The sequence below is a fragment of the Micropterus salmoides genome, unplaced genomic scaffold, assembly GCF_014851395.1.
Source record: "Micropterus salmoides isolate LMB-PRFRI ecotype aquatic unplaced genomic scaffold, ASM1485139v1 Ms_hic_scaffold_10, whole genome shotgun sequence".
Lineage (NCBI taxonomy): Eukaryota > Metazoa > Chordata > Actinopteri > Centrarchiformes > Centrarchidae > Micropterus > Micropterus salmoides.
The window spans coordinates 36,580,428-36,607,871 of NW_024040041.1; the positions used below are offsets into that span (position 1 = coordinate 36,580,428).

Sequence of the window (27,444 nt, forward strand, 5' to 3'; positions counted from 1 at the left end):
GTGTACAGGTGTGGTCAGTTACCTGTGGTGTGTGTTACAGGTTTGGTCAGTTACCTGTGTGTGTGTGTTACAGGTGTGGTCAGTTACCTGTGTGTGTGTGTGTGTGTGTGTGTTACAGGTGTGGTCAGTTACCTGTGTGTGTGTTACAGGTGTGGTCAGTTACCTGTATGTGTGTGTGTTACAGGTGTGGTCAGTTACCTGTATGTGTGTGTGTTACAGGTTTGGTCAGTTACCTGTATGTGTGTGTGTTACAGGTGTGGTCAGTTACCTGTGTTTGTGTGTGTGTTACAGGTGTGGTCAGTTACCTGTATGTGTGTGTGGTCAGTTACCTGTATGTGTGTGTTACAGGTGTGGTCAGTTACCTGTATGTGTGTGTGTGGTCAGTTACCTGTATGTGTGTGTGTGTTACAGGTGTGGTCAGTTACCTGTATGTGTGTGTGTTACAGGTGTGGTCAGTTACCTGTATGTGTGTGTGTGTTACAGGTGTGGTCAGTTACCTGTATGTGTGTGTGTGGTCAGTTACCTGTATGTGTGTGTGTTACAGGTGTGGTCAGTTACCTGTATGTGTGTGTGTGGTCAGTTACCTGTATGTGTGTGTGTTACAGGTGTGGTCAGTTACCTGTATGTGTGTGTGTGTTACAGGTGTGGTCAGTTACCTGTATGTGTGTGTGGTCAGTTACCTGTATGTGTGTGTTACAGGTGTGGTCAGTTACCTGTGTGTGTGTGTGTTACAGGTGTGGTCAGTTACCTGTATGTGTGTGTGTGGTCAGTTACCTGTATGTGTGTGTGTTACAGGTGTGGTCAGTTACCTGTATGTGTGTGTGTGTTACAGGTGTGGTCAGTTACCTGTATGTGTGTGTGTTACAGGTGTGGTCAGTTACCTGTATGTGTGTGTGTTACAGGTGTGGTCAGTTACCTGTGTGTGTGTGTGTGTGTTACAGGTGTGGTCAGTTACCTGTATGTGTGTGTTACAGGTGTGGTCAGTTACCTGTATGTGTGTGTGTGTTACAGGTGTGGTCAGTTACCTGTATGTGTGTGTGTGTTACAGGTGTGGTCAGTTACCTGTATGTGTGTGTGTGTGTGTGTGTACAGGTGTGGTCAGTTACCTGTGTGTGTGTGTGTGTGTGTGTGTGTTACAGGTGTGGTCAGTTACCTGTATGTGTGTGTTACAGGTGTGGTCAGTTACCTGTATGTGTGTGTGTGTGTTACAGGTGTGGTCAGTTACCTGTATGTGTGTGTGTGTTACAGGTGTGGTCAGTTACCTGTATGTGTGTGTGTGTTACAGGTGTGGTCAGTTACCTGTGTGTGTGTGTGTTACAGGTGTGGTCAGTTACCTGTATGTGTGTGTGTGTTACAGGTGTGGTCAGTTACCTGTATGTGTTTGTGTTACAGGTGTGGTGAGTTACCTGTATGTGTGTGTGTTACAGGTGTGGTCAGTTACCTGTGTGTGTGTGTGTGTGTGGTGTGTTACAGGTGTGGTCAGTTACCTGTGTGTGTGTGTTACAGGTGTGGTCAGTTACCTGTATGTGTGTGTGTTACAGGTGTGGTCAGTTACCTGTATGTGTTTGTGTTACAGGTGTGGTGAGTTACCTGTATGTGTGTGTTACAGGTGTGGTCAGTTACCTGTGTGTGTGTGTGTGTGTGTGTGTTACAGGTGTGGTCAGTTACCTGTGTGTGTGTGTGTGTGTGTGTGTGTTACAGGTGTGGTCAGTTACCTGTGTGTGTGTGTGTGTGTGTTACAGGTGTGGTCAGTTACCTGTATGTGTTTGTGTTACAGGTGTGGTGAGTTACCTGTATGTGTGTGTGTTACAGGTGTGGTCAGTTACCTGTATGTGTGTGTTACAGGTGTGGTCAGTTACCTGTGTGTGTGTGTGTGTGTGTTACAGGTGTGGTCAGTTACCTGTGTGTGTGTGTTACAGGTGTGGTCAGTTACCTGTATGTGTGTGTGTTACAGGTGTGGTCAGTTACCTGTATGTGTGTGTGTTACAGGTGTGGTCAGTTACCTGTATGTGTGTGTGTTACAGGTTTGGTCAGTTACCTGTATGTGTGTGTGTTACAGGTGTGGTCAGTTACCTGTGTTTGTGTGTGTGTGTGTTACAGGTGTGGTCAGTTACCTGTATGTGTGTGTGTTACAGGTGTGGTCAGTTACCTGTGTGTGTGTGTGTGTGTGTGTGTGTTACAGGTGTGGTCAGTTACCTGTATGTGTGTGTGTTACAGGTGTGGTCAGTTACCTGTGTGTGTGTGTGTGTGTGTGTGTGTGTGTGTGTGTGTTACAGGTGTGGTCAGTTACCTGTATGTGTGTGTGTTACAGGTGTGGTCAGTTACCTGTATGTGTGTGTGTTACAGGTGTGGTCAGTTACCTGTATGTGTGTGTTACAGGTTTGGTCAGTTACCTGTATGTGTGTGTTACAGGTGTGGTCAGTTACCTGTGTTTGTGTGTGTGTGTTACAGGTGTGGTCAGTTACCTGTGTTTGTGTGTGTGTGTTACAGGTGTGGTCAGTTACCTGTATGTGTGTGTGTGTGTGTGTGTGTTACAGGTGTGGTCAGTTACCCGTATGTGTGTGTGTTACAGGTGTGGTCAGTTACCTGTGTTTGTGTGTGTGTGTTACAGGTGTGGTCAGTTACCTGTATGTGTTTGTGTTACAGGTGTGGTGAGTTACCTGTATGTGTGTGTGTTACAGGTGTGGTCAGTTACCTGTATGTGTGTGTTACAGGTTTGGTCAGTTACCTGTGTTTGTGTGTTTGTGTTACAGGTGTGGTCAGTTACCTGTATGTGTGTGTGTTACAGGTGTGGTCAGTTACCTGTATGTGTTTGTGTTACAGGTGTGGTGAGTTACCTGTATGTGTGTGTGTTACAGGTGTGGTCAGTTACCTGTATGTGTGTGTGTTACAGGTTTGGTCAGTTACCTGTGTTTGTGTGTTTGTGTTACAGGTGTGGTCAGTTACCCGTATGTGTGTGTGTTACAGGTGTGGTCAGTTACCTGTGTGTGTGTGTGTTACAGGTGTGGTCAGTTACCTGTATGTGTGTGTGTTACAAGTTTGGTCAGTTACCTGTATGTGTGTGTGTTACAGGTGTGGTCAGTTACCTGTATGTGTGTGTGTGTTACAGGTGTGGTCAGTTACCTGTATGTGTGTGTGTGTGTGTGTTACAGGTGTGGTCAGTTACCTGTATGTGTGTGTGTGTGTGTGTTACAGGTGTGGTCAGTTACCTGTATGTGTGTGTGTTACAGGTGTGGTCAGTTACCTGTATGTGTGTGTGTGTGTTACAGGTGTGGTCAGTTACTTGTATGTGTGTGTGTGTGTTACAGGTGTGGTCAGTTACCTGTATGTGTGTGTGTTACAGGTGTGGTCAGTTACCTGTATGTGTGTGTGTGTTACAGGTGTGGTCAGTTACCTGTATGTGTGTGTGTTACAGGTGTGGTCAGTTACCTGTATGTGTGTGTGTGTTACAGGTGTGGTCAGTTACCTGTATGTGTGTGTGTTACAGGTGTGGTCAGTTACCTGTGTGTGTGTGTGTGTGTGTTACAGGTGTGGTCAGTTACCTGTATGTGTGTGTTACAGGTGTGGTCAGTTACCTGTATTTGTGTGTGTGTGTTACAGGTGTGGTCAGTTACCTGTATGTGTGTGTTACAGGTGTGGTCAGTTACCTGTGTGTGTGTGTGTGTGTGTGTGTTACAGGTGTGGTCAGTTACCTGTGTGTGTGTGTGTGTGTGTGTGTTACAGGTGTGGTCAGTTACCTGTATGTGTGTGTTACAGGTGTGGTCAGTTACCTGTATGTGTGTGTTTACAAGTGTGGTCAGTTACCTGTATGTGTGTGTGTTACAGGTGTGGTCAGTTACCTGTGTGTGTGTGTGTGTGTGTGTGGTCAGTTACCTGTATGTGTGTGTGTGTTACAGGTGTGGTCAGTTACCTGTATGTGTGTGTGTTACAGGTGTGGTCAGTTACCTGTGTGTGTGTGTGTTACAGGTGTGGTCAGTTACCTGTATGTGTGTGTGTTACAGGTGTGGTCAGTTACCTGTATGTGTGTGTGTTACAGGTGTGGTCAGTTACCTGTATGTGTGTGTGTTACAGGTGTGGTCAGTTACCTGTATGTGTGTGTGTTACAGGTTTGGTCAGTTACCTGTGTTTGTGTGTTTGTGTTACAGGTGTGGTCAGTTACCTGTATGTGTGTGTGTTACAGGTGTGGTCAGTTACCTGTGTGTGTGTGTGTGTGTGTTACAGGTGTGGTCAGTTACCTGTGTGTGTGTGTGTTACAGGTGTGGTCAGTTACCTGTATGTGTGTGTGTTACAGGTGTGGTCAGTTACCTGTATGTGTGTGTGTTACAGGTGTGGTCAGTTACCTGTATGTGTGTGTGTTACAGGTTTGGTCAGTTACCTGTATGTGTGTGTGTTACAGGTGTGGTCAGTTACCTGTGTTTGTGTGTGTGTGTTACAGGTGTGGTCAGTTACCTGTATGTGTGTGTTACAGGTGTGGTCAGTTACCTGTGTGTGTGTGTGTGTGTGTGTGTGTTACAGGTGTGGTCAGTTACCTGTATGTGTGTGTGTTACAGGTGTGGTCAGTTACCTGTGTGTGTGTGTGTGTGTGTGTGTGTGTGTGTGTGTTACAGGTGTGGTCAGTTACCTGTATGTGTGTGTTACAGGTGTGGTCAGTTACCTGTATGTGTGTGTTACAGGTGTGGTCAGTTACCTGTATGTGTGTGTGTTACAGGTTTGGTCAGTTACCTGTATGTGTGTGTGTTACAGGTGTGGTCAGTTACCTGTGTTTGTGTGTGTGTTACAGGTGTGGTCAGTTACCTGTGTTTGTGTGTGTGTGTTACAGGTGTGGTCAGTTACCTGTATGTGTGTGTGTGTGTGTGTGTTACAGGTGTGGTCAGTTACCTGTATGTGTGTGTGTTACAGGTGTGGTCAGTTACCTGTATGTGTGTGTGTTACAGGTGTGGTCAGTTACCCGTATGTGTGTGTGTTACAGGTGTGGTCAGTTACCCGTATGTATGTGTGTTACAGGTGTGGTCAGTTACCCGTATGTGTGTGTGTTACAGGTGTGGTCAGTTACCTGTGTTTGTGTGTGTGTTACAGGTGTGGTCAGTTACCTGTATGTGTTTGTGTTACAGGTGTGGTGAGTTACCTGTATGTGTGTGTGTTACAGGTGTGGTCAGTTACCTGTATGTGTGTGTGTTACAGGTTTGGTCAGTTACCTGTGTTTGTGTGTTTGTGTTACAGGTGTGGTCAGTTACCTGTATGTGTGTGTGTTACAGGTGTGGTCAGTTACCTGTATGTGTGTGTGTTACAGGTGTGGTCAGTTACCCGTATGTGTGTGTGTTACAGGTGTGGTCAGTTACCTGTGTGTGTGTGTGTTACAGGTGTGGTCAGTTACCTGTATGTGTGTGTGTTACAAGTTTGGTCAGTTACCTGTATGTGTGTGTGTTACAGGTGTGGTCAGTTACCTGTATGTGTGTGTGTGTTACAGGTGTGGTCAGTTACCTGTATGTGTGTGTGTGTGTGTGTTACAGGTGTGGTCAGTTACCTGTATGTGTGTGTGTGTGTGTTACAGGTGTGGTCAGTTACCTGTATGTGTGTGTGTTACAGGTGTGGTCAGTTACCTGTATGTGTGTGTGTGTGTTACAGGTGTGGTCAGTTACTTGTATGTGTGTGTGTGTTACAGGTGTGGTCAGTTACCTGTATGTGTGTGTGTTACAGGTGTGGTCAGTTACCTGTATGTGTGTGTGTGTGTTACAGGTGTGGTCAGTTACCTGTATGTGTGTGTGTGTTACAGGTGTGGTCAGTTACCTGTATGTGTGTGTGTGTGTTACAGGTGTGGTCAGTTACCTGTATGTGTGTGTGTTACAGGTGTGGTCAGTTACCTGTGTGTGTGTGTGTGTGTGTTACAGGTGTGGTCAGTTACCTGTATGTGTGTGTGTTACAGGTGTGGTCAGTTACCTGTATTTGTGTGTGTGTGTTACAGGTGTGGTCAGTTACCTGTATGTGTGTGTGTTACAGGTGTGGTCAGTTACCTGTGTGTGTGTGTGTGTTACAGGTGTGGTCAGTTACCTGTATGTGTGTGTGTTACAGGTGTGGTCAGTTACCTGTATGTGTGTGTGTGTGTTACAGGTGTGGTCAGTTACCTGTATGTGTGTGTGTTACAGGTGTGGTCAGTTACCTGTGTGTGTGTGTGTGTGTTACAGGTGTGGTCAGTTACCTGTATGTGTGTGTGTTACAGGTGTGGTCAGTTACCTGTATTTGTGTGTGTGTTACAGGTGTGGTCAGTTACCTGTATGTGTGTGTGTTACAGGTGTGGTCAGTTACCTGTGTGTGTGTGTGTGTTACAGGTGTGGTCAGTTACCTGTATGTGTGTGTGTGTGTGTGTGTTACAGGTGTGGTCAGTTACCTGTGTGTGTGTGTGTGTGTGTGTTACAGGTGTGGTCAGTTACCTGTATGTGTGTGTGTTACAGGTGTGGTCAGTTACCTGTATGTGTGTGTGTGTGTGTGTGTTACAGGTGTGGTCAGTTACCTGTGTGTGTGTGTGTGTGTGTGTTACAGGTGTGGTCAGTTACCTGTATGTGTGTGTTACAGGTGTGGTCAGTTACCTGTATGTGTGTGTGTGTTACAGGTGTGGTCAGTTACCTGTATGTGTGTGTGTGTGTTACAGGTGTGGTCAGTTACCTGTATGTGTGTGTGTGTTACAGGTGTGGTCAGTTACCTGTATGTGTGTGTGTGTGTTACAGGTGTGGTCAGTTACCTGTATGTGTGTGTGTTACAGGTGTGGTCAGTTACCTGTATGTGTGTGTGTGTTACAGGTGTGGTCAGTTACCTGTGTGTGTGTGTGTTACAGGTGTGGTCAGTTACCTGTATGTGTGTGTGTGTTACAGGTGTGGTCAGTTACCTGTATGTGTGTGTGTTACAGGTGTGGTCAGTTACCTGTGTGTGTGTGTGTTACAGGTGTGGTCAGTTACCTGTATGTGTGTGTGTGTTACAGGTGTGGTCAGTTACCTGTATGTGTGTGTGTTACAGGTGTGGTCAGTTACCTGTGTGTGTGTGTGTGTGTTACAGGTGTGGTCAGTTACCTGTGTGTGTGTGTGTTACAGGTGTGGTCAGTTACCTGTGTGTGTGTGTGTGTGTGTTACAGGTGTGGTCAGTTACCTGTATGTGTGTGTGTTACAGGTGTGGTCAGTTACCTGTGTGTGTGTGTGTGTGTGTGTGTGTGTTACAGGTGTGGTCAGTTACCTGTATGTGTGTGTGTTACAGGTGTGGTCAGTTACCTGTGTGTGTGTGTGTGTGTGTGTTACAGGTGTGGTCAGTTACCTGTATGTGTGTGTGTTACAGGTGTGGTCAGTTACCTGTGTGTGTGTGTGTGTGTGTGTGTGTGTTACAGGTGTGGTCAGTTACCTTTATGTGTGTGTTACAGGTGTGGTCAGTTACCTGTGTGTGTGTGTGTGTGTGTGTGTGTGTTACAGGTGTGGTCAGTTACCTGTATGTGTGTGTTACAGGTGTGGTCAGTTACCTGTATGTGTGTGTGTTACAGGTGTGGTCAGTTACCTGTATGTGTGTGTGTTACAGGTGTGGTCAGTTACCTGTGTGTGTGTGTGTGTGTGTTACAGGTGTGGTCAGTTACCTGTGTGTGTGTGTGTGTGTGTGTGTGTGTTACAGGTGTGGTCAGTTACCTGTGTGTGTGTGTGTGTGTGTGTTACAAGTGTGGTCAGTTACCTGTATGTGTGTGTGTTACAGGTGTGGTCAGTTACCTGTATGTGTGTGTGTGTTACAGGAGTATTCGCTGTCTGAGGAACATCATCCACTGGAATCTGATTTCAGCATTCATCTTGAGGAACGCCACCTGGTTCATCGTCCAGTTAACGATGACCTCTGCTGTTACCGAGAGCAACCAGGTAACCACACACAGACAGACTGATATCAACACACGCAGAGCAAAGAGATCAACATATTAACATCAGATCCACAGAGCGGTCTGTTTTACCCCCCATAGAAACTGCAGAAAATTCTGTGCTCAACATTGGCGTGTTTGCCTGGCGATGCCCACTGAGCAAAACAAAACATCACGGCGTTATCCAACATTCTTTGAAACAGCTGGACTAGAGAACCCAGGTGCAAGATACAGAGAGGCTGGAGTTAGAGTCAGAGGGGGTCCCGGGCTTCGTTGGTCTGTGTTCTTGTGGTGGGAGGTTCTGGTCCTGATGGACCGCAGCCACTTTGAAATGGTTTGTACCCCTCCAGGTCCTGTACCCAGGTCCTGGAGGCGTAGAGGTGCTACAGGTGTAGAGGTCCTGGGGGGATACAGGTCCTGGAGGGCTGGAAGTCCTGGAAGCGTACAGGCCCTGGAGGCGTAGAGGTCCTGGAGGGGTAGAAGTCCTGGAGGGGTACAGGTCTTGGAGGGGTAGAAGTCCTAGAGGCGTACAGGTCCTGGAGGCGTAGAGATCCTGGAGGGGTAGATGTCCTGGAGGGGTACAGGTCTTGGAGGGGTAGAAGTCCTAGAGGCGTACAGGTCCTGGAGGCGTAGAGATCCTGGAGGGGTAGAAGTCCTGGAGGCGTACAGGTCCTGGAGGGGTAGAAGTCCTGGAGGCGTAGAGGTCCTGCAGCCATAGAGGTCCTGGAGGGGTAGAGATCTAGAAGGGGTAGAAGTCCTGGAGGGGTACAGGTCTTGGAGGGGTAGAAATCCTAGAGTCGTACAGGTCCTGGAGGCGTAGAAGTCCTGGAGGGGTACAGGTCTTGAATGGGTACAGGTCCTGGAGGGATGTTAGATTGCAGCCGAATAAGGCGGAATAAAATTAAAACATAATATTTCTATAAAAAACTTTTTGTTTTGGTCAATAACTCCTGAAGTGAGAGGCAGAGACTGTGTCTGGGCGGCGCCTGCCCTCTGGGAGCGTGCTCAACACAGTGAAATGTGGCGTTAGCGCCATCATGTGGTCAGTTATGAAACGCTGCTGGTCATCAACATTTATTGGAGACAAACATGTGACTTGTACTGTCTGAAAACTGAATCTATGTTTTGACAATTTACTGAACTTTGATGAATGCAGCAGGAGCATCACCTTCACAAACCACGGCAACAGAGAGGGAGACACCATGAGGCTGAAAGGGAAAGTAAACACACATTCACCTTGTTTCCTCCTCCTCCTCTTCAGGTGTGGTGCAGGTTGGTGACAGCAGGTTATAATTATTTCCATGTGACAAACTTCTTCTGGATGTTTGGTGAAGGCTGCTACCTCCACACGGCCGTCGTTCTCACCTACTCTACCGACAAACTCAGGAAGTGGATGTTCATCTGCATCGGCTGGGGTCAGTTCACCTGTACAGCTTTACCTGTCTGTCATCTGTACCCGTCTACAGCTTTACCCGTCTGTCACCTGTACCCGTCTACAGCTTTACCTGTCTGTCATCTGTACCTGTCTGTCATCTGTACCTGTCTGTCACCTGTACCTGTCTACAGCTTTACCTGTCTGTCCCCTGTACCTGTCTGTCACCTGTACCTGTCTGTCATCTGTACCTGTCTGTCATCTGTACCTGTCTACAGCTTTACCTGTCTGTCACCTGTCTGTCACCTGTACCTGTCTGTCACCTGTACCTGTCTGTCATCTGTACCTGTCTGTCATCTGTACCTGTCTGTCACCTGTACCTGTCTGTCATCTGTACCTGTCTGTCACCTGTACCTGTCTGTCACCTGTACCTGTCTGTCATCTGTACCTGTCTGTCACCTGTACCTGTCTGTCATCTGTACCCGTCTACAGCTTTACCTGTCTGTCACCTGTACCTGTCTGTCATCTGTACCTGTCTGTCACCTGTACCTGTCTGTTACCTGTACCTGTCTGTCATCTGTACCCGTCTACAGCTTTACATGTCTGTCACCTGTACCTGTCTGTCATCTGTACCTGTCTGTCACCTGTACCCGTCTACACCTGTACCTGTCTGTCACCTGTACCTGTCTGTCATCTGTACCTGTCTGTCACCTGTACCTGTCTACAGCTTTACCTGTCTGTCACCTGTACCTGTCTGTCATCTGTACCTGTCTGTCACCTGTACCTGTCTACAGCTTTACCTGTCTGTCACCTGTACCTGTCTGTCACCTGTACCTGTCTGTCATCTGTATCTGTCTGTCATCTGTACCCGTCTAGAGCTTTACCTGTCTGTCACCTGTACCTGTCTGTCAGCTGTACCTGTCTGTCAGCTGTACCTGTCTGTCAGCTGTACCTGTCTGTCACCTGTACCTGTCTTTCACCTGTACCTGTCTGTTACCTGTACCTGTCTGTCACCTGTACCTGTCTGTTACCTGTACGTCATCTGTACCTGTCTGTTACCTGTACCTGTCTGTCAGCTGTACCTGTCTGTTACCTGTACGTCATCTGTACCTGTCTGTTACCTGTACCTGTCTGTCACCTGTACCTGTCTGTTACCTGTACCTGTCTGTCACCTGTACCTGTCTGTTACCTGTACCTGTCTGTCACCTGTACCTGTCTGTTACCTGTACCTGTCTACTGCTTTACCTGTCTGTCATCTGTACCTGTCTGTTACCTGTACCTGTCTGTCAGCTGTACCTGTCTGTTACCTGTACCTGTCTGTCACCTGTACCTGTCTACAGCTTTACCTGTCTGTCATCTGTACCTGTCTGTTACCTGTACCTGTCTGTCAGCTGTACCTGTCTGTTACCTGTACCTGTCTGTCACCTGTACCTGTCTGTTACCTGTACCTGTCTGTCACCTGTACCTGTCTGTCATCTGTACCTGTCTGTCACCTGTACCTGTCTGTTACCTGTACCTGTCTACAGCTTCACCCGTCTACAGCTTTACCTGTCTACAGCTTTACCTGTCTGTCACCTGTACCTGTCTGTCACCTGTACCTGTCTGTCATCTGTATCTGTCTGTCATCTGTACCCGTCTAGAGCTTTACCTGTCTGTCACCTGTACCTGTCTGTCAGCTGTACCTGTCTGTCAGCTGTACCTGTCTGTCAGCTGTACCTGTCTGTCACCTGTACCTGTCTTTCACCTGTACCTGTCTGTTACCTGTACCTGTCTGTCACCTGTACCTGTCTGTTACCTGTACGTCATCTGTACCTGTCTGTTACCTGTACCTGTCTGTCAGCTGTACCTGTCTGTTACCTGTACGTCATCTGTACCTGTCTGTTACCTGTACCTGTCTGTCACCTGTACCTGTCTGTTACCTGTACCTGTCTGTCACCTGTACCTGTCTGTTACCTGTACCTGTCTGTCACCTGTACCTGTCTGTTACCTGTACCTGTCTACTGCTTTACCTGTCTGTCATCTGTACCTGTCTGTTACCTGTACCTGTCTGTCAGCTGTACCTGTCTGTTACCTGTACCTGTCTGTCACCTGTACCTGTCTACAGCTTTACCTGTCTGTCATCTGTACCTGTCTGTTACCTGTACCTGTCTGTCAGCTGTACCTGTCTGTTACCTGTACCTGTCTGTCACCTGTACCTGTCTGTTACCTGTACCTGTCTGTCACCTGTACCTGTCTGTCATCTGTACCTGTCTGTCACCTGTACCTGTCTGTTACCTGTACCTGTCTACAGCTTCACCCGTCTACAGCTTTACCTGTCTGTCACCTGTACCTGTCTGTCACCTGTACCTGTCTGTTACCTGTACCTGTCTGTCACCTGTACCCGTCTGTCACCTGTACCTGTCTGTCATCTGTACCTGTCTGTCACCTGTACCTGTCTACAGCTTTACCTGTCTGTCACCTGTACCTGTCTGTCACCTGTACCTGTCTGTCACCTGTACCTGTCTGTCATCTGTACCTGTCTGTCACCTGTACCTGTCTGTTACCTGTACCTGTCTGTCATCTGTACCCGTCTACAGCTTTACCTGTCTGTCACCTGTACCTGTCTGTCATCTGTACCTGTCTGTCACCTGTACCCGTCTACACCTGTACCTGTCTGTCACCTGTACCTGTCTGTCACCTGTACCTGTCTGTCATCTGTACCTGTCTGTCACCTGTACCTGTCTACAGCTTTACCTGTCTGTCACCTGTACCTGTCTGTCACCTGTACCTGTCTGTCACCTGTACCTGTCTGTCATCTGTACCTGTCTACAGCTTTACCCGTCTACAGCTTTACCTGTCTGTCACCTGTACCTGTCTGTCAGCTGCACCTGTCTGTCACCTGTACCTGTCTGTCACCTGTACCTGTCTGTTACCTGTACCTGTCTGTCACCTGTACCTGTCTTTCACCTGTACCTGTCTTTTACCTGTACCTGTCTGTCAGCTGTACCTGTCTGTTACCTGTACGTCATCTGTACCTGTCTGTTACCTGTACCTGTCTGTCAGCGGTACCTGTCTGTTACCTGTACCTGTCTACTGCTTTACCTGTCTGTCATCTGTACCTGTCTGTTACCTGTACCTGTCTGTCAGCTGTACCTGTCTGTTACCTGTACCTGTCTGTCACCTGTACCTGTCTACAGCTTTACCTGTCTGTCATCTGTACCTGTCTGTTACCTGTACCTGTCTGTCAGCTGTACCTGTCTGTCACCTGTACCTGTCTGTCACCTGTACCTGTCTGTCATCTGTACCTGTCTGTCACCTGTACCTGTCTGTTACCTGTACCTGTCTGTCACCTGTACCTGTCTACAGCTTTACCTGTCTGTCCCCTGTACCTGTCTGTCACCTGTACCTGTCTGTCATCTGTACCTGTCTGTCACCTGTACCTGTCTGTCATCTGTATCTGTCTACAGCTTTACCCGTCTACAGCTTTACCTGTCTGTCACCTGTACCTGTCTGTCACCTGTACCTGTCTGTTACCTGTACCTGTCTGTCACCTGTACCCGTCTACACCTGTACCTGTCTGTCAGCTGTACCTGTCTGTCATCTGTACCTGTCTGTCACCTGTACGTCATCTGTACCTGTCTGTTACCTGTACCTGTCTGTCAGCTGTACCTGTCTGTTACCTGTACGTCATCTGTACCTGTCTGTTACCTGTACCTGTCTACTGCTTTACCTGTCTGTCATCTGTACCTTTCTGTCACCTGTACCTGTCTGTCACCTGTTCCTGTCTGTCACCTGTACCCGTCTACACCTGTACCTGTCTGTCCCCTGTACCTGTCTGTCACCTGTACCTGTCTGTCACCTGTACCTGTCTGTCACCTGTACCTGTCTGTCACCTGTACCTGTCTGTCAGCTGTACCTGTCTGTTACCTGTACCTGTCTGTCAGCTGTACCTGTCTGTTACCTGTACGTCATCTGTACCTGTCTGTTACCTGTACCTGTCTGTCATCTGTACCTGTCTACAGCTTTACCCGTCTACAGCTTTACCTGTCTGTCACCTGTACCTGTCTGTCAGCTGTACCTGTCTGTCACCTGTACCTGTCTGTCAGCTGTACCTGTCTGTCACCTGTACCTGTCTGTCAGCTGTACCTGTCTGTCACCTGTACCTGTCTGTCACCTGTACCTGTCTGTTACCTGTACCTGTCTGTCACCTGTACCTGTCTGTTACCTGTACCTGTCTGTCAGCTGTACCTGTCTGTTACCTGTACGTCATCTGTACCTGTCTGTCACCTGTACCTGTCTGTTACCTGTACCTGTCTATTACCTGTACCTGTCTACTGCTTTACCTGTCTGTCATCTGTACCTGTCTGTTACCTGTACCTGTCTGTCAGCTGTACCTGTCTGTTACCTGTACCTGTCTGTCACCTGTACCTGTCTACAGCTTTACCTGTCTGTCATCTGTACCTGTCTGTCACCTGTACCTGTCTACAGCTTTACCTGTCTGTCATCTGTACCTGTCTGTTACCTGTACCTGTCTGTCAGCTGTACCTGTCTGTTACCTGTACCTGTCTGTCACCTGTACCTGTCTGTTACCTGTACCTGTCTGTCATCTGTACCTGTCTGTCACCTGTACCTGTCTGTTACCTGTACCTGTCTGTCACCTGTACCTGTCTACAGCTTTACCTGTCTGTCCCCTGTACCTGTCTGTCACCTGTACCTGTCTGTCATCTGTACCTGTCTGTCACCTGTACCTGTCTGTCATCTGTACCTGTCTGTCACCTGTACCTGTCTACAGCTTTACCTGTCTGTCATCTGTACTGTCTGTCATCTGTACCTGTCTGTCACCTGTACCTGTCTACAGCTTTACCTGTCTGTCATCTGTACCTGTCTGTCACCTGTACCTGTCTGTCACCTGTACCTGTCTGTCATCTGTACCTGTCTACAGCTTTACCTGTCTGTCACCTGTACCTGTCTGTCACCTGTGCCTGTCTGTCACCTGTACCTGTCTACAGCTTTACCTGTCTGTCATCTGTACCTGTCTGTCACCTGTACCTGTCTGTCACCTGTACCTGTCTACAGCTTTACCTGTCTGTCCCCTGTACCTGTCTGTCCCCTGTACCCATCTACAGCTTTACCTGTCTGTCACCTACACCTGTCTGTCACCTGTACCTGTCTGTCACCTGTACCCGTCTACAGCTTTACCTGTCTGTCAGCTGTACCTGTCTGTCATCTGTACCTGTCTGTCACCTGTAACCGTCTACAGCTTTACCTGTCTGTCACCTGTACCTTTCTGTCATCTGTACCTGTCTGTCACCTGTACCTGTCTACAGCTTTACCTGTCTGTCACCTGTACCTGTCTGTCATCTGTACCCGTCTACAGCTTTACCTGTCTGTCACCTGTACCTGTCTGTCATCTGTACCCGTCTACAGCTTTACCTGTCTGTCACCTGTACCTGTCTGTCACCTGTACCCGTCTACAGCTTTACCTGTCTGTCACCTGTACCTGTCTGTCACCTGCACCTGTCTGTCACCTGTACCCGTCTACAGCTTTACCTGCCTGTCACCTGTACCTGTCTGTCATCTGTACCCGTCTACAGCTTTACCTGTCTGTCACCTGTACCTGTCTGTCACCTGTACCTGTCTACAGCTTTACCTGTCTGTCACCTGCACCTGTCTGTCACCTGTACCTGTCTGTCACCTGCACCTGTCTGTCACCTGTACCCGTCTACAGCTTTACCTGTCTGTCACCTCCACCTGTCTGTCACCTGTACCCGTCTATAGCTTTACCTGTCTGTCACCTACACCTGTCTGTCACCTGTACCCGTCTACAGCTTTACCTGTCTTTCACCTGCACCTGTCTGTCAGCTGTACCTGTCTGTCACCTGTACCTGTCTGTTACCTGTACCTGTCTGTTACCTGTACCTGTCTGTCACCTGTACCTGTCTGTCACCTGTACCTGTCTGTCAGCTGTACCTCTCTGTCATCTGTACCTGTCTGTTACCTGTACCTGTCTGTCACCTGCACCTGTCTGTCAGCTGTACCTGTCTGTCATCTGTACCTGTCTGTTACCTGTACCTGTACCTGTCTGTCAGCTGTACCTGTCTGTTACCTGTACCTGTCTGTTACCTGTACCTGTACCTGTCTGTCAGCTGTACCTGTCTGTTACCTGTACCTGTCTGTCACCTGTACCTGTCTGTTACCTGTACCTGTCTGTCAGCTGTACCTGTCTGTTACCTGTACCTGTCTGTCAGCTGTACCTGTCTGTCACCTGTACCTGTCTGTCAGCTGTACCTGTCTGTTACCTGTACCTGTCTGTCACCTGCACCTGTCTGTCACCTGCACCTGTCTGTCAGCTGTACCTGTCTGTCATCTGTACCTGTCTGTCAGCTGTACCTGTCTGTTACCTGTACCTGTCTGTTACCTGTACCTGTCTGTCAGCTGTACCTGTCTGTCACCTGTACCTGTCTGTCACCTGTACCTGTTTGTTACCTGTACCTGTCTGTCAGCTGTACCTGTCTGTTACCTGTACCTGTCTGTCATCTGTACCTGTCTGTTACCTGTACCTGTCTGTCAGCTGTACCTGTCTGTTACCTGTACCTGTCTGTCACCTGTACCTGTCTGTCACCTGCACCTTTCTGTCAACTGCACCTGTCTGTCAGCTGTACCTGTCTGTCACCTGTACCTGTAAGTTTACCTTTACACCTGTCTGTCTCTTCACAGGTATTCCATTTCCTATCATAGTGGCCTGGGCTTTTGGGAAGCTTTACTACGACAATGAGAAGTAAGTCACGTGATCAGAATACTAAAGAGTCAGCTCCTGTTAGCAGCTCCTGTTTGCAGCTCCCGTTTGCAGCTCCCGTTTGCAGCTCCCGGTAGCAGCTCCTATTAGCAGCTCCCGTTTGCAGCTCCCGGTAGCAGCTCCTATTAGCAGCTCCCGTTAGCAGCTCCCGGTAGCAGCTCCCGTTAGCAGCCTGTTAGCAGCTCCCGTTAGCAGCTCCTGTTAGCAGCCTGTTAGCAGCTCCTATTAGCAGCTACTGTTAGCAGCCTGTTAGCAGCTCCTATTAGCAGCTCCTATTAGCAGCTCCTGTTAGCAGCCTGTTAGCAGCCTGTTAGCAGCTCCTATTAGCAGCTCCTGTTAGCAGCTCCTATTAGCAGCTACTGTTAGCAGCCTGTTAGCAGCTCCTATTAGCAGCTCCTGTTAGCAGCTCCTATTAGCAGCTACTGTTAGCAGCCTGTTAGCAGCTCCTATTAGCAGCTCCTGTTAGCAAACTGTTAGCAGCTCCTGTTAGCAGCTCCTGTTAGCAGCTCCTATTAGCAGCTCCTATTAGCAGCTCCTGTTAGCAGCCTGTTAGCAGCTACTGTTAGCAGCTTGTTAGCAGCTACTGTTAGCAGCCTGTTAGCAGCTCCTATTAGCAGCCTGTTAGCAGCTCCTATTAGCAGCTCCTGTTAGCAGCTCCTATTAGCAGCTCCTGTTAGCAGCTCCTATTAGCAGCTCCTATTAGCAGCTACTGTTAGCAGCCTGTTAGCAGCTCCTATTAGCAGCTCCTGTTAGCAGCCTGTTAGCAGCTCCTATTAGCAGCTCCTGTTAGCAGCTCCTATTAGCAGCTCCTGTTAGCAGCCTGTTAGCAGCTACTGTTAGCAGCCTGTTAGCAGCTCCTATTAGCAGCTCCTGTTAGCAGCTCCTATTAGCAGCTCCTGTTAGCAGCCTGTTAGCAGCTACTGTTAGCAGCCTGTTAGCAGCTCCTATTAGCAGCTCCTGTACGCCTGGCTAGGTAAGTCCTGTGGATGACATGTCTCTGAACAAACAGGAAGGTTTATCTTAAAATAAAAAAATAAAATAAACTCATAATCTATAAAACAACTAATGGTAGAATTAAATGTTAACAAAGTGTCACATACCCTAACACTAAAACTGACTGACTCATTCCCCGATAGATGTGTGGAGATAGAATCAATGGGACTCCTTATGGCGCCGTTCTATGGCGCCTCGCTACGTCCTGCTCTCGCCTTGTTCTGTGTCATGTTCTATGCACAAAACGCATCTCGCACAATTGCCTACGACCACCAGACTTAAAACAAAGAGGTACCGCTATGGAGTAATGGCAGACCGACAGTGCTGCCGGTGTACTGTGAATTCTACTGAATTCTGGACTGGATACTGTGAATTCTACTGTATACTTTGTACAAGACTGTGTACTGTGTACTAGACTCTAGACTATGTACTGGACTGTATACTGTGTACTAGACTGTATACTGTGTACTGTGTAGTGGACTCTGTACTGTGTACAGGACTGTGTACTGTGTACTGGACTATATACTTTGTACAGGACTGTGTACTGTGTAGTGGACTCTGTACTATGTACAGGACTGTATACTGTGTACTGGATGTGTACTGTGTACTAGACTGTATACTGTGTACAGGACTGTGTACTGTGTACATAAGGCAGGGGAAGCCAGAGAACAAGTATTTCACTGTATTTTTAAGGCACTGGACAATAAAGTTAAACGAGATCTTGTGTAAAGTGGACCAGTGTTTGTCTTGAACGCCGTCCCTGAACCCGTCTCTGAGTCTAACAGCTGGGAGAGTGCAGTCAGGTTCACCCAGGCGAGGAGGTGACAGGTGTGCAGCGGAGATCTGATGGTTGGTTGTGTTTTGATTGACAGGTGCTGGTTTGGGAAGAGGGCAGGCGTTTATACAGACTACATCTACCAAGGCCCCATGATCCTGGTCCTGTTGGTAAGAACAGTCCACCTTAAATAACATGACTGTGACTTTCTGACAGAGGAGGCGTGTCAGTTTCCTTATTCTTCTGCCTTTTTATGTTTTACATTAACTGATATCTGCTGGATTTTTGTAAGAACACATTATTAGAACTAAACATGACTTTCTTCCTCTAACCAGCAGGAGGAGCTGTAGCATATACCAACGGTTAGTTTTACATCAGTAAAAACCAGACAATAAATTAGACGAGTGCCGTTCATCAAACAGACGTTAAAGCTGCTGCCAGAGATATTCACAACCTGCAGCGGTTTCTCCTTCCCCACAGTCAGGTTTTATGTTTTCCAGCTGCTCCATTTCCTTTGTGCATTGTATTGTGGGAGAATAGCGTCCAGCATATCACCTGTCAGGAAACACTCCAAAACTTTCATTGTTATGCAGATGATACTCAGTTATATCTAGCGATCAAGCCAGATGAAACTCATCAGTTAGCTAAACTTCAAATGTGCCTTCAGGATGTTAAAACCTGGATGAGCTGTAATTTTCTCATGTTAATCTCAGATAAAACTGAAGTTATTACTCTGGGGCCTAAGCACCTCCGTGACGCATCATCTAAAGATATAGTTTCCCTGGATGGCATCGCCCTGGCCTCCAGCACCACTGTGAGGAATCTTGGAGTTATCTTTGATCAGGACATGTCGTTTAAGTCTCACATTAAGCAAATTTCAAGGACCACCTTTTTTCACCTACGTAATATTACGAAAATCAGGAACATCCTGTCTAAAAATGATGCAGAAAAACTAGTCCATGCATTTGTTACTTCTAGGCTGGATTACTGCAATTCCTTATTATCAGGCTGCTCGAAAAAGTCCGTTAAGACTCTTCAGCTGATCCAGAATGCTGCAGCACGTGTTCTGACAGGAACCAGGAAAAGAGATCATATTTCTCCTGTCTTAGCTTCTCTGCATTGGCTTCCAGTAAAATCCAGAATAGAATTTAAAATCATTCTTCTTACCTACAAAGCTCTTAATGGTCAGGCACCATCTTATCTTAAAGAGCTCATAGTACCTTACTACCCCACCAGAGCACTGCGCTCCCAGAATGCAGGGTTACTTGTGGTTCCTAGAGTCTCCAAAAGTAGACTAGGAGCCAGAGCGTTCAGCTATCAAGCTCCTCTCCTGTGGAACCAGGTTCCAGTTTGGGTTCAGGAGGCAGACACCATCTCCACATTTAAGAGTAGGCTTAAGACTTTCCTCTTTGATAAAGCTTATAGTTAGGGCTGGCTCAGGTGAGTCCTGAACCATCCCTTAGTTATGCTGCTATAGGCCTAGACTGCTTCTCCCCCCCCCCCCCCCCCTCTCTCTCTCTCTCTCTCTCTCTCTCACCCCAACCGGTCGAGGCAGATGGCCGCCCACCCTGAGTCATGGTTCTGCTCGAGGTTTCTGCCTCTTAAAGGAAGTTTTTCCTTGCCTCTGTCTCCTAGTGCAGCTCTTGGTGGGAACTGTTGGGTTTGAGTAAATATCACGGTCTAGACCTGCTCTTTTATGGAAAGAGACATGAGATTTCTGTTGTGATTTGGCGCTATATAAATAAAAATTAACTGAATTGAACCAGGGCTGTTTCGCAGTCTGCGTTCTTATCTGAACTTTTGTTCTTGTGAAACGTCATCAGTCGCAGCCAAAGTACTGTTCCAATTCAAAAGTCCGCATCTAGCAAAGTATAGTCAAATAGCGGTATGTGTTCTTGCTTGTTTTACCGAGCCTGCATCGCTGGTGACTTGTGTGGACTTCGGATAGCCAGGTATCCCAGAATGCATTTCACCAGCAAAAAGCAGAAATGTCAGATGAGAAAACTCACAACTGTAATAATAATACTGCTGTTCCAAACTTGGTACTGAGAAACAGCCCTGGAATAACTTCTACAGTGTGAACCGCCTTCTTCTTCTCCTCTCTTCCTCAGATTAACTTTGTCTTCCTGTTTAACATCGTTCGGATTTTGATGACCAAACTGAGGGCGTCGACCACCTCAGAGACCATCCAGTACAGGTAAAAGCCACAACACGGGTAGAAACACAACGTGCAAACATAGACTCAGGAGCATGGAGGGAGTTCAGCTGGAAGAATGGAACTGGGTTCTTTTAAAGAAAGAAGAAAGTTACCAACTCAAACTGCAGCTGCATCAAACTAAAACCTTTGTGGAACGACGTCAGCGGCACGGTAACATACAGACAACACATTCAGCCAGACTGGAAACTGGCTCGATGGAAAATGATCCTGAAGAGTCACAGTGTGCAGCCCACTGCCTATCACTCAGCGAGATACTGTGTGTCCTGTAATATCATCAGAGCAATGTGGACTAGAGCAGATGATCGTCTCTCATGTTGGATGTTTGTATTGTATGTTTGTTGTAAAGTTAAAGTTGTGGTCCTGACATTCTGTTCTTCCCGGTGTCGGCGCAGGAAGGCGGTGAAGGCGACGCTGGTGCTGCTGCCTCTGCTAGGAATCACTTACATGCTGTTCTTTGTGAACCCTGGAGGAGAAGACGAGGTCGCTCAGATCGTCTTCATCTACTTTAACTCCATACTGGAGTCCTTCCAGGTGATCTGAAGAAACCGGCTTCACGATACACCGAGTCTAAGCTAAGCTAACTAGCACTGTTAGCAGCTAACACGCTTCCTCTGTGTCTGCAGGGTTTCTTCGTTTCAGTTTTCTACTGTTTTCTCAACAGCGAGGTGAGCGAGTCTCTTTCTTCTGCTGCCGACAGAGCGATGACTCAGTTTACAGCCCCAACACACAGATCACTAAGCTGTCTGTACCTGTCTGTACCTGTCTGTCTGTAACTGTCTGTACCTGTCTGTCTGTCTGTAACTGTCTGTCTGTCTGTACCTGTCTGTAACTGTCTGTCTGTCTGTACCTGTCTGTACCTGTCTGTCTGTAACTGTCTGTCTTTCTGTAACTGTCTGTACCTGTCTTTCTGTAACTGTCTGTACCTGTCTTTCTGTAACTGTCTGTCTGTCTGTAACTGTCTGTACCTGTCTTTCTGTAACTGTCTGTACCTGTCTGTACCTGTCTGTCTGTCTGTACCTGTCTGTACCCGTCTTTCTGTAACTGTCTGTACCTGTCTTTCTGTAACTGTCTGTACCCGTCTGTAACTGTCTGTACCTGTCTGTACCTGTCTTTCTGTAACTGTCTGTACCCGTCTTTCTGTAACTGTCTGTCTGTCTGTAACTGTCTGTACCTGTCTTTCTGTAACTGTCTGTCTGTCTGTAACTGTCTGTACCTGTCTTTCTGTAACTGTCTGTACCTGTCTTTCTGTAACTGTCTGTGCCCGTCTTTCTGTAACTGTCTGTCTGTCTGTAACTGTCTGTACCTGTCTTTCTGTAACTGTCTGTCTGTCTGTAACTGTCTGTACCTGTCTTTCTGTAACTGTCTGTACCCGTCTGTAACTGTCTGTACCTGTCTGTACCTGTCTTTCTGTAACTGTCTGTACCCGTCTGTAACTGTCTGTACCTGTCTGTACCTGTCTTTCTGTAACTGTCTGTACCCGTCTTTCTGTAACTGTCTGTCTGTCTGTAACTGTCTGTACCTGTCTTTCTGTAACTGTCTGTCTGTCTGTAACTGTCTGTACCTGTCTTTCTGTAACTGTCTGTACCTGTCTTTCTGTAACTGTCTGTACCTGTCTTTCTGTAACTGTCTGTACCTGTCTTTCTGTAACTGTCTGTCTGTCTGTAACTGTCTGTACCTGTCTTTCTGTAACTGTCTGTACCTGTCTTTCTGTAACTGTCTGTACCTGTCTTTCTGTAACTGTCTGTCTGTCTGTAACTGTCTGTCTTTCTGTAACTGTCTGTACCTGTCTTTCTGTAACTGTCTGTACCCGTCTGTAACTGTCTGTACCTGTCTTTCTGTAACTGTCTGTACCCGTCTGTAACTGTCTGTACCTGTCTGTACCTGTCTTTCTGTAACTGTCTGTACCTGTCTTTCTGTAACTGTCTGTCTGTCTGTAACTGTCTGTACCTGTCTTTCTGTAACTGTCTGTACCTGTCTTTCTGTAACTGTCTGTACCTGTCTGTCTGTCTGTAACTGTCTATCTTTCTGTACCTGTCTGTCTGTAACTGTCTGTCCCTGTCTGTCTGTAACTGTCTGTACCTGTCTGTCTGTCTGTAACTGTCTGTCTTTCTGTAACTGTCTGTACCTGTCTTTCTGTAACTGTCTGTACCTGTCTGTCTGTAACTGTCTGTCTTTCTGTACCTGTCTGTCTGTACCTGTCTGTCTGTACCTGTCTGTACCTGTCTGTCTGTACCTGTCTGTCTGTCCCTGTCTGTCTGTAACTGTCTGTTTGTTTTTACCTGTCTGTGTGCAGGTGCGCTCTGCGGTCAGGAAGCGCTGGATTCGCTGGCAGGACCGTCACTCCTTCCGGAGCCGGGCGGTGCGAGCCACATCGCTGCCCACCTCACCGAGCAGAGTCTCCTTCCACAGCATCAAACAGTCCTCCAACCTCTGACCCCTGACAGACCTGAACCAGTCAGTCAATCAGAGGCTTTATTCTGTGTTGGGACCTGGTTCAACCAGCAGGTCAGAGGAAGATCCACTTCCTCCCTCTGTACGAATGAAGCCAGAAGTGGCATAGAGGTCCCGCCCACACAGCTGGCCGACCCAATCACGAGCAGAACTCAGCTGTCAATCATGATGTGAAACCCCCTTTAAAAGCATCAGATAAATAAAACCAAACTCGTCAGTGAACTCATCCAATAACACGGAGGGGGCGGGGTTTATGACCCGGCCACCAGGGAGCACTCCATCTTTATGTACAGGACTGGCCCCGCCCCTCTTCATGTGCTGACCAATCACTGGACTTGACCAAGCAGCTGCTTCAGACACAGCGGGCAGCTGGACTGTGTTCCCCTTCTCTAATGAAGTTTATTTATTTGTTTATGGATCCGTGTGTTGTTGATGAGCTAGAATTGTCCTGTCACATTGATCACCAGCTTTCTCCTGTTTTGCACACACTAAGTAGATCTCAGATCAGAACATTTCAGGACCGGCTGCTCAGAGACTTTATGGCTGCAAACGTTCCTGAATACAAACCAGAACACGTCATCGGCTGAACTCTATACCGACATGAGAAGCTAACAGGACTCCAGAGGCGTGAAGCTCCTGTACGCAACACGAACACACATCAGTACAGAACCAACACCAACTGGACATGAGGGGGCGCTACAGCAAGCTGTCAGCGCTGTAGTGATAATACTCAGATCAGGACGCTGGTATACGGCTCAGAATATTCCCCCTCCTCTGGAAACATCTGGAGTAATAATCGGTATATTCGCAGTGACCAGTGAGCTTCGACAGACTGCAGGACTGATATGTTTTTGTACTTTAATATTTGCACTGGATGTGTACCTACAAGAATACTTCGGAAATATATTTATCTTTATTGTAAATGTTGTTGCACTCTGCAGAGTTTATCTTTTAATGAAAGGTCGGGCCCGTAGAGGCAGAGAGCAGTCGTGCTCACAGTTACCACAGTAGTGTAGTTAGTACTTGTAGGTATCGAGGGAAACACTCAGGATGAAACACAAACTGCTCCTCTTCCTCCCTGAACTTATCCTCATCAGCTGGATAAATATCTTATATTGAATTTATAATAATCTCAGATTCTGATCGTATTTATAATCTGAGACGTTTCAGTGACACGAGGAGCGCTTGGTTTGTGCACCACAGTAATGTTTATCTGAATATTGTACCTGTAGCTGGACCTTCTGTATCTACTGATGTCTAATAAATTAATAAATCATTAATGGCATCGGTGTTGTTGTTGTTGTGGTTGTTGTGGTTATCCAAAGAAGGTTAATGTCAAGGGCAGCTGGACTCGGTTGAAGATACTGGAAGACGTTTCGTCCCTCATCCAAAGGACTTCTTCAGTTCTGACTGACTGGCAGGGAAACTCAGCTATTTAACCTCAGTGGGGTCGTTGGCCCGGGTCATCGATACCGCTGGTTCGTTAGTGTTCCTTGTTGCTGTGACGACAGTCGTTACAGTCGTTAAGACTACCTGTGGCCGAGACTGAACGACCATCGTTGGTATCTTCACCTGAGGCCAACAGGTTACGTTTGTTGAGTTTCCTGGGAAGTGATGAAAGGACAGCATTGTAAGTGGGGGATAAGTGGTGGCGTAGACCCCCTCCCCTGTTCAATGACGGCTTCTCCACCCTGGTGTAGATGCTTCCTTGACACCTCTTTCAAACCATCCATCTTCTCTGTCTAAAATGTGCACCTGGTGGTCCTCAAACGAGTGTCCTCTGTCCTGCAGATGTAAGTAGACTGCAGAGTCTTGACCTGAGGAGTTGGCCCTTCTGTGTTGAGCCATGCGTTTGTGTCGTGGTTGTTTAGTCTCCCCAATATACAGGTCTGTGCATTCCTCACTGCATTGGACCGCATACACTAGATTGCTTTTCTTGTGTTTGGGTGTGCGGTCTTTGGGGTGGACCAGCATCTGTCTTAGTGTGTTCTTGGGTTTAAAAAACACAGGGATGTTGTGTTTGTTGAAAATCCTCCTGAGTTTCTCTGATACTCCAGACACGTATGGAATCACAATGTTGTTGCGTTTGACCTTCTTTTCCTCCCCTGTAGTTTTGTTCTTCTTGGATCTTGTGGCTGTTTTCACAAAGGTCCATTTAGGGTCTCCACAGGCTGTAAGTGCCCCCTTCAGGTGGTTCTGGTCCTTCTCTCTGGCTTGGGCGCTTGTTGGTATGTTCTCCGCTCTGTGGTGCAGTGTTCTCATGACCCCTAGCTTGTGCTCCAGTGGGTGGTGGGAATCGAACAGTAGGTATTGGTCTGTGTGTGGGTTTTCTGTAAACCCCAATCTGCAATTTTACAAAGTCAGTGGAGTTATGGATGTGGTGAGGCGTGTTTCTCTCCATGGGAGCTAAGATGGTAGAAATGTGTTTGGCAATGCTGTAGGTGACCGAGTTAATGCTGCTGATAATCGGCCTGAGTGGGGCTCCTTCTTTGTGTATCTTGGGTAGTCCATAAATGCATGGAATGGCTTCTCCAGGATACAAACGGTAATATTGTTCACGGGTGATGGTGTTGTCCTTCTGTAACTGTTGTAGACATTCTATGGCCTTTTTCTTGTATATGCTGGTTGGGTCTCGCCTCAGTGTCTCATACGTGTTTGTGTCCATTAGTAGTGTGTTGACTTTGTTCTGGTAGTCTGCTGTGTTAAGTACTACCGTGCATCCTCCTTTGTCAGCAGGTAGGATAGTGATGTTTTGATCCTTGCTCAGTGATGTCACAGCCTTCCTTTTCTTGGATGGTGAGGTTGGAAGGGGGAGGCTTCGCATTAGAAAGGGCTGCAGACACCTTTAGCCTGAGCTGTTCCGCTTTTGTTAATTTGTTTTTCCTAATGGCCAATTCTGTGGCTGTGATAAGGTCCACTCTAGGTAGCTGCTGTAGTGAAATGGCAAAGTTTACCAGCGGTATCGACGATTCTGGCAAACGACCCCACTGAGGTTAAATAGCTGAATTTCCCTACCAGTCAGTCAGAACTGAAGAAGTCCTTTGGATGAGGGACGAAACGTCTTCTAGTATCTTCAACCAAGTCCAGTTGCCCTTGTCTTTACCTTCTTTGGATAACTATGACCTGGATGTTGTGGTTGTAGTTGGGGTTGTGGTGTTGGTTGTTTGTTGTGGTTGTTGGTTGTGGGAGTTTGTTATGGTTGTGGTTGTTTGTTGTGGTTGTGTTTGTTCGTTGTGGTTGTTTGTTGTGGTTCTAGTATCTTCAACCAAGTCCAGTTGCCCTTGACTTTACCTTCTTTGGATAACTATGACCTGGATGTTGTGGTTGTGGTTGGGGTTGTGGTGGTTGTGGTTGTTTGTTGTGGTTGTGGTTGGTTCTTGTGGTTATGGTTGGGGATGTGGTGGTGGTTGTTTGTTGTGGTGGTTGTGGTTGTTTGTTTTGGTTGTTGGTTGTGGGAGTTTGTTGTGGTTGTGGTGTTGTGGTTGTTTGTTGTGGTGGTTGTGGTTGTGGGAGTTTGTTGTGGTGCTGTGGTTGTGGTGTTTGTGGTGTTTGTGGTTGTTTGTTGTGGTTGTGGTTGTTTGTTGTGGTGGTTGTGGTTGTTTGTTGTGGTTGTGGTTGTTTGTTGTGGTTGTTGGTTGTGGGAGTTTGTTGTGGTTGTTCGTTGTGGGAGTTTGTTGTGGTGTTGTGGTTGTGGTTGTTTGTTTTGGTTGTTGGTTGTGGGAGTTTGTTGTGGTTGTGGTGTTGTGGGAGTTTGTTGTGGTGGTTGTGGTTGTGGGAGTTTGTTGTGGTGCTGTGGTTGTGGTGTTTGTGGTGGTTGTGGTTGTTTGTTGTGGTTGTGGTTGTTTGTTGTGGTGGTTGTGGTTGTTTGTTGTGGTTGTGGTTGTTTGTTGTGGTTGTTGGTTGTGGGAGTTTGTTGTGGTTGTGGTGTTGTGGGAGTTTGTTGTGGTGGTTGTGGTTGTGGGAGTTTGTTGTGGTGCTGTGGTTGTGGTGTTTGTTGTGGTTGTGGTTGTTTGTTGTGGTTGTGGTTGTTTGTTGTGGTGGTTGTGGTTGTTTGTTGTGGTTGTGGGAGTTTGTTGTGGTTGTTGGTTGTGGGAGTTTGTTGTGGTTGTTGGTTGTGGGAGTTTGTTGTGGTGTTGTGGTTGTGGTGTTTGTGGTGTTTGTGGTGTTTGTGGTTATGGTTGTTTGTGTTGTGGTTGTTCATTGTGGGAGTTTGTTGTGGTGTTGTGGTTGTGGTGTTTGTGGTGTTTGTGGTTATGGTTGTTTGTGTTGTGGTTGTTCGTTGTGGGAGTTTGTTGTGGTGTTGTGGTTGTGGTGTTTGTGGTGTTTGTGGTTATGGTTGTTTGTGTTGTGGTTGTTCATTGTGGGAGTTTGTTGTAGTTGTGATTGTTTGTTGTGGTTGTGGTTATGGTTATGGTTGTTTGTTGTGGTTGTTCGTTGTGGGAGTTTGTTGTGGTGTTGTGGTTGTTTGTTTTGGTTGTTGGTTGTGGGAGTTTGTTGTGGTTGTGGTGTTGTGGGAGTTTGTTGTGGTGGTTGTTCGTTGTGGGAGTTTGTTGTGGTGTTGTGGTTGTGGTTGTTTGTTTTGGTTGTTGGTTGTGGGAGTTTGTTGTGGTTGTGGTGTTGTGGGAGTTTGTTGTGGTGGTTGTGGTTGTGGGAGTTTGTTGTGGTGCTGTGGTTGTGGTGTTTGTGGTGGTTGTGGTTGTTTGTTGTGGTTGTGGTTGTTTGTTGTGGTGGTTGTGGTTGTTTGTTGTGGTTGTGGTTGTTTGTTGTGGTTGTTGGTTGTGGGAGTTTGTTGTGGTTGTTCGTTGTGGGAGTTTGTTGTGGTGTTGTGGTTGTGGTGTTTGTGGTGTTTGTGGTTATGGTTGTTTGTGTTGTGGTTGTTCATTGTGGGAGTTTGTTGTGGTGTGGTGGTTGTTCGTTGTGGGAGTTTGTTGTGGTTGTGGTGTTTGTGGTGTTTGTGGTTATGGTTGTTTGTGTTGTGGTTGTT

The 27,444-nt window shown here is 47.3% G+C and overlaps 1 protein-coding gene across 4 annotated transcripts in view; it reads left to right on the forward strand.

Moving 5' to 3' along the window:
• Positions 1 to 23,745, forward strand: part of crhr1 (corticotropin releasing hormone receptor 1) — an 82,553-nt gene extending 58,808 nt beyond the window's left edge. For all 4 annotated transcript variants that reach the window (XM_038709594.1, XM_038709602.1, XM_038709578.1 and 1 more), the window contains exons 7-14: positions 7,760 to 7,880; positions 9,138 to 9,291; positions 15,945 to 16,005; positions 17,889 to 17,961; positions 19,903 to 19,988; positions 20,402 to 20,540; positions 20,633 to 20,674; positions 22,303 to 23,745. In XM_038709594.1, coding sequence (XP_038565522.1) covers positions 7,760 to 7,880; positions 9,138 to 9,291; positions 15,945 to 16,005; positions 17,889 to 17,961; positions 19,903 to 19,988; positions 20,402 to 20,540; positions 20,633 to 20,674; positions 22,303 to 22,443 — 817 coding nt within the window. In that variant the 3' untranslated portion in view covers positions 22,444 to 23,745. The remainder of the gene's footprint in view (positions 1 to 7,759; positions 7,881 to 9,137; positions 9,292 to 15,944; positions 16,006 to 17,888; positions 17,962 to 19,902; positions 19,989 to 20,401; positions 20,541 to 20,632; positions 20,675 to 22,302) is intronic.
• The last annotated feature ends 3,699 nt before the right edge of the window (positions 23,746 to 27,444 follow it).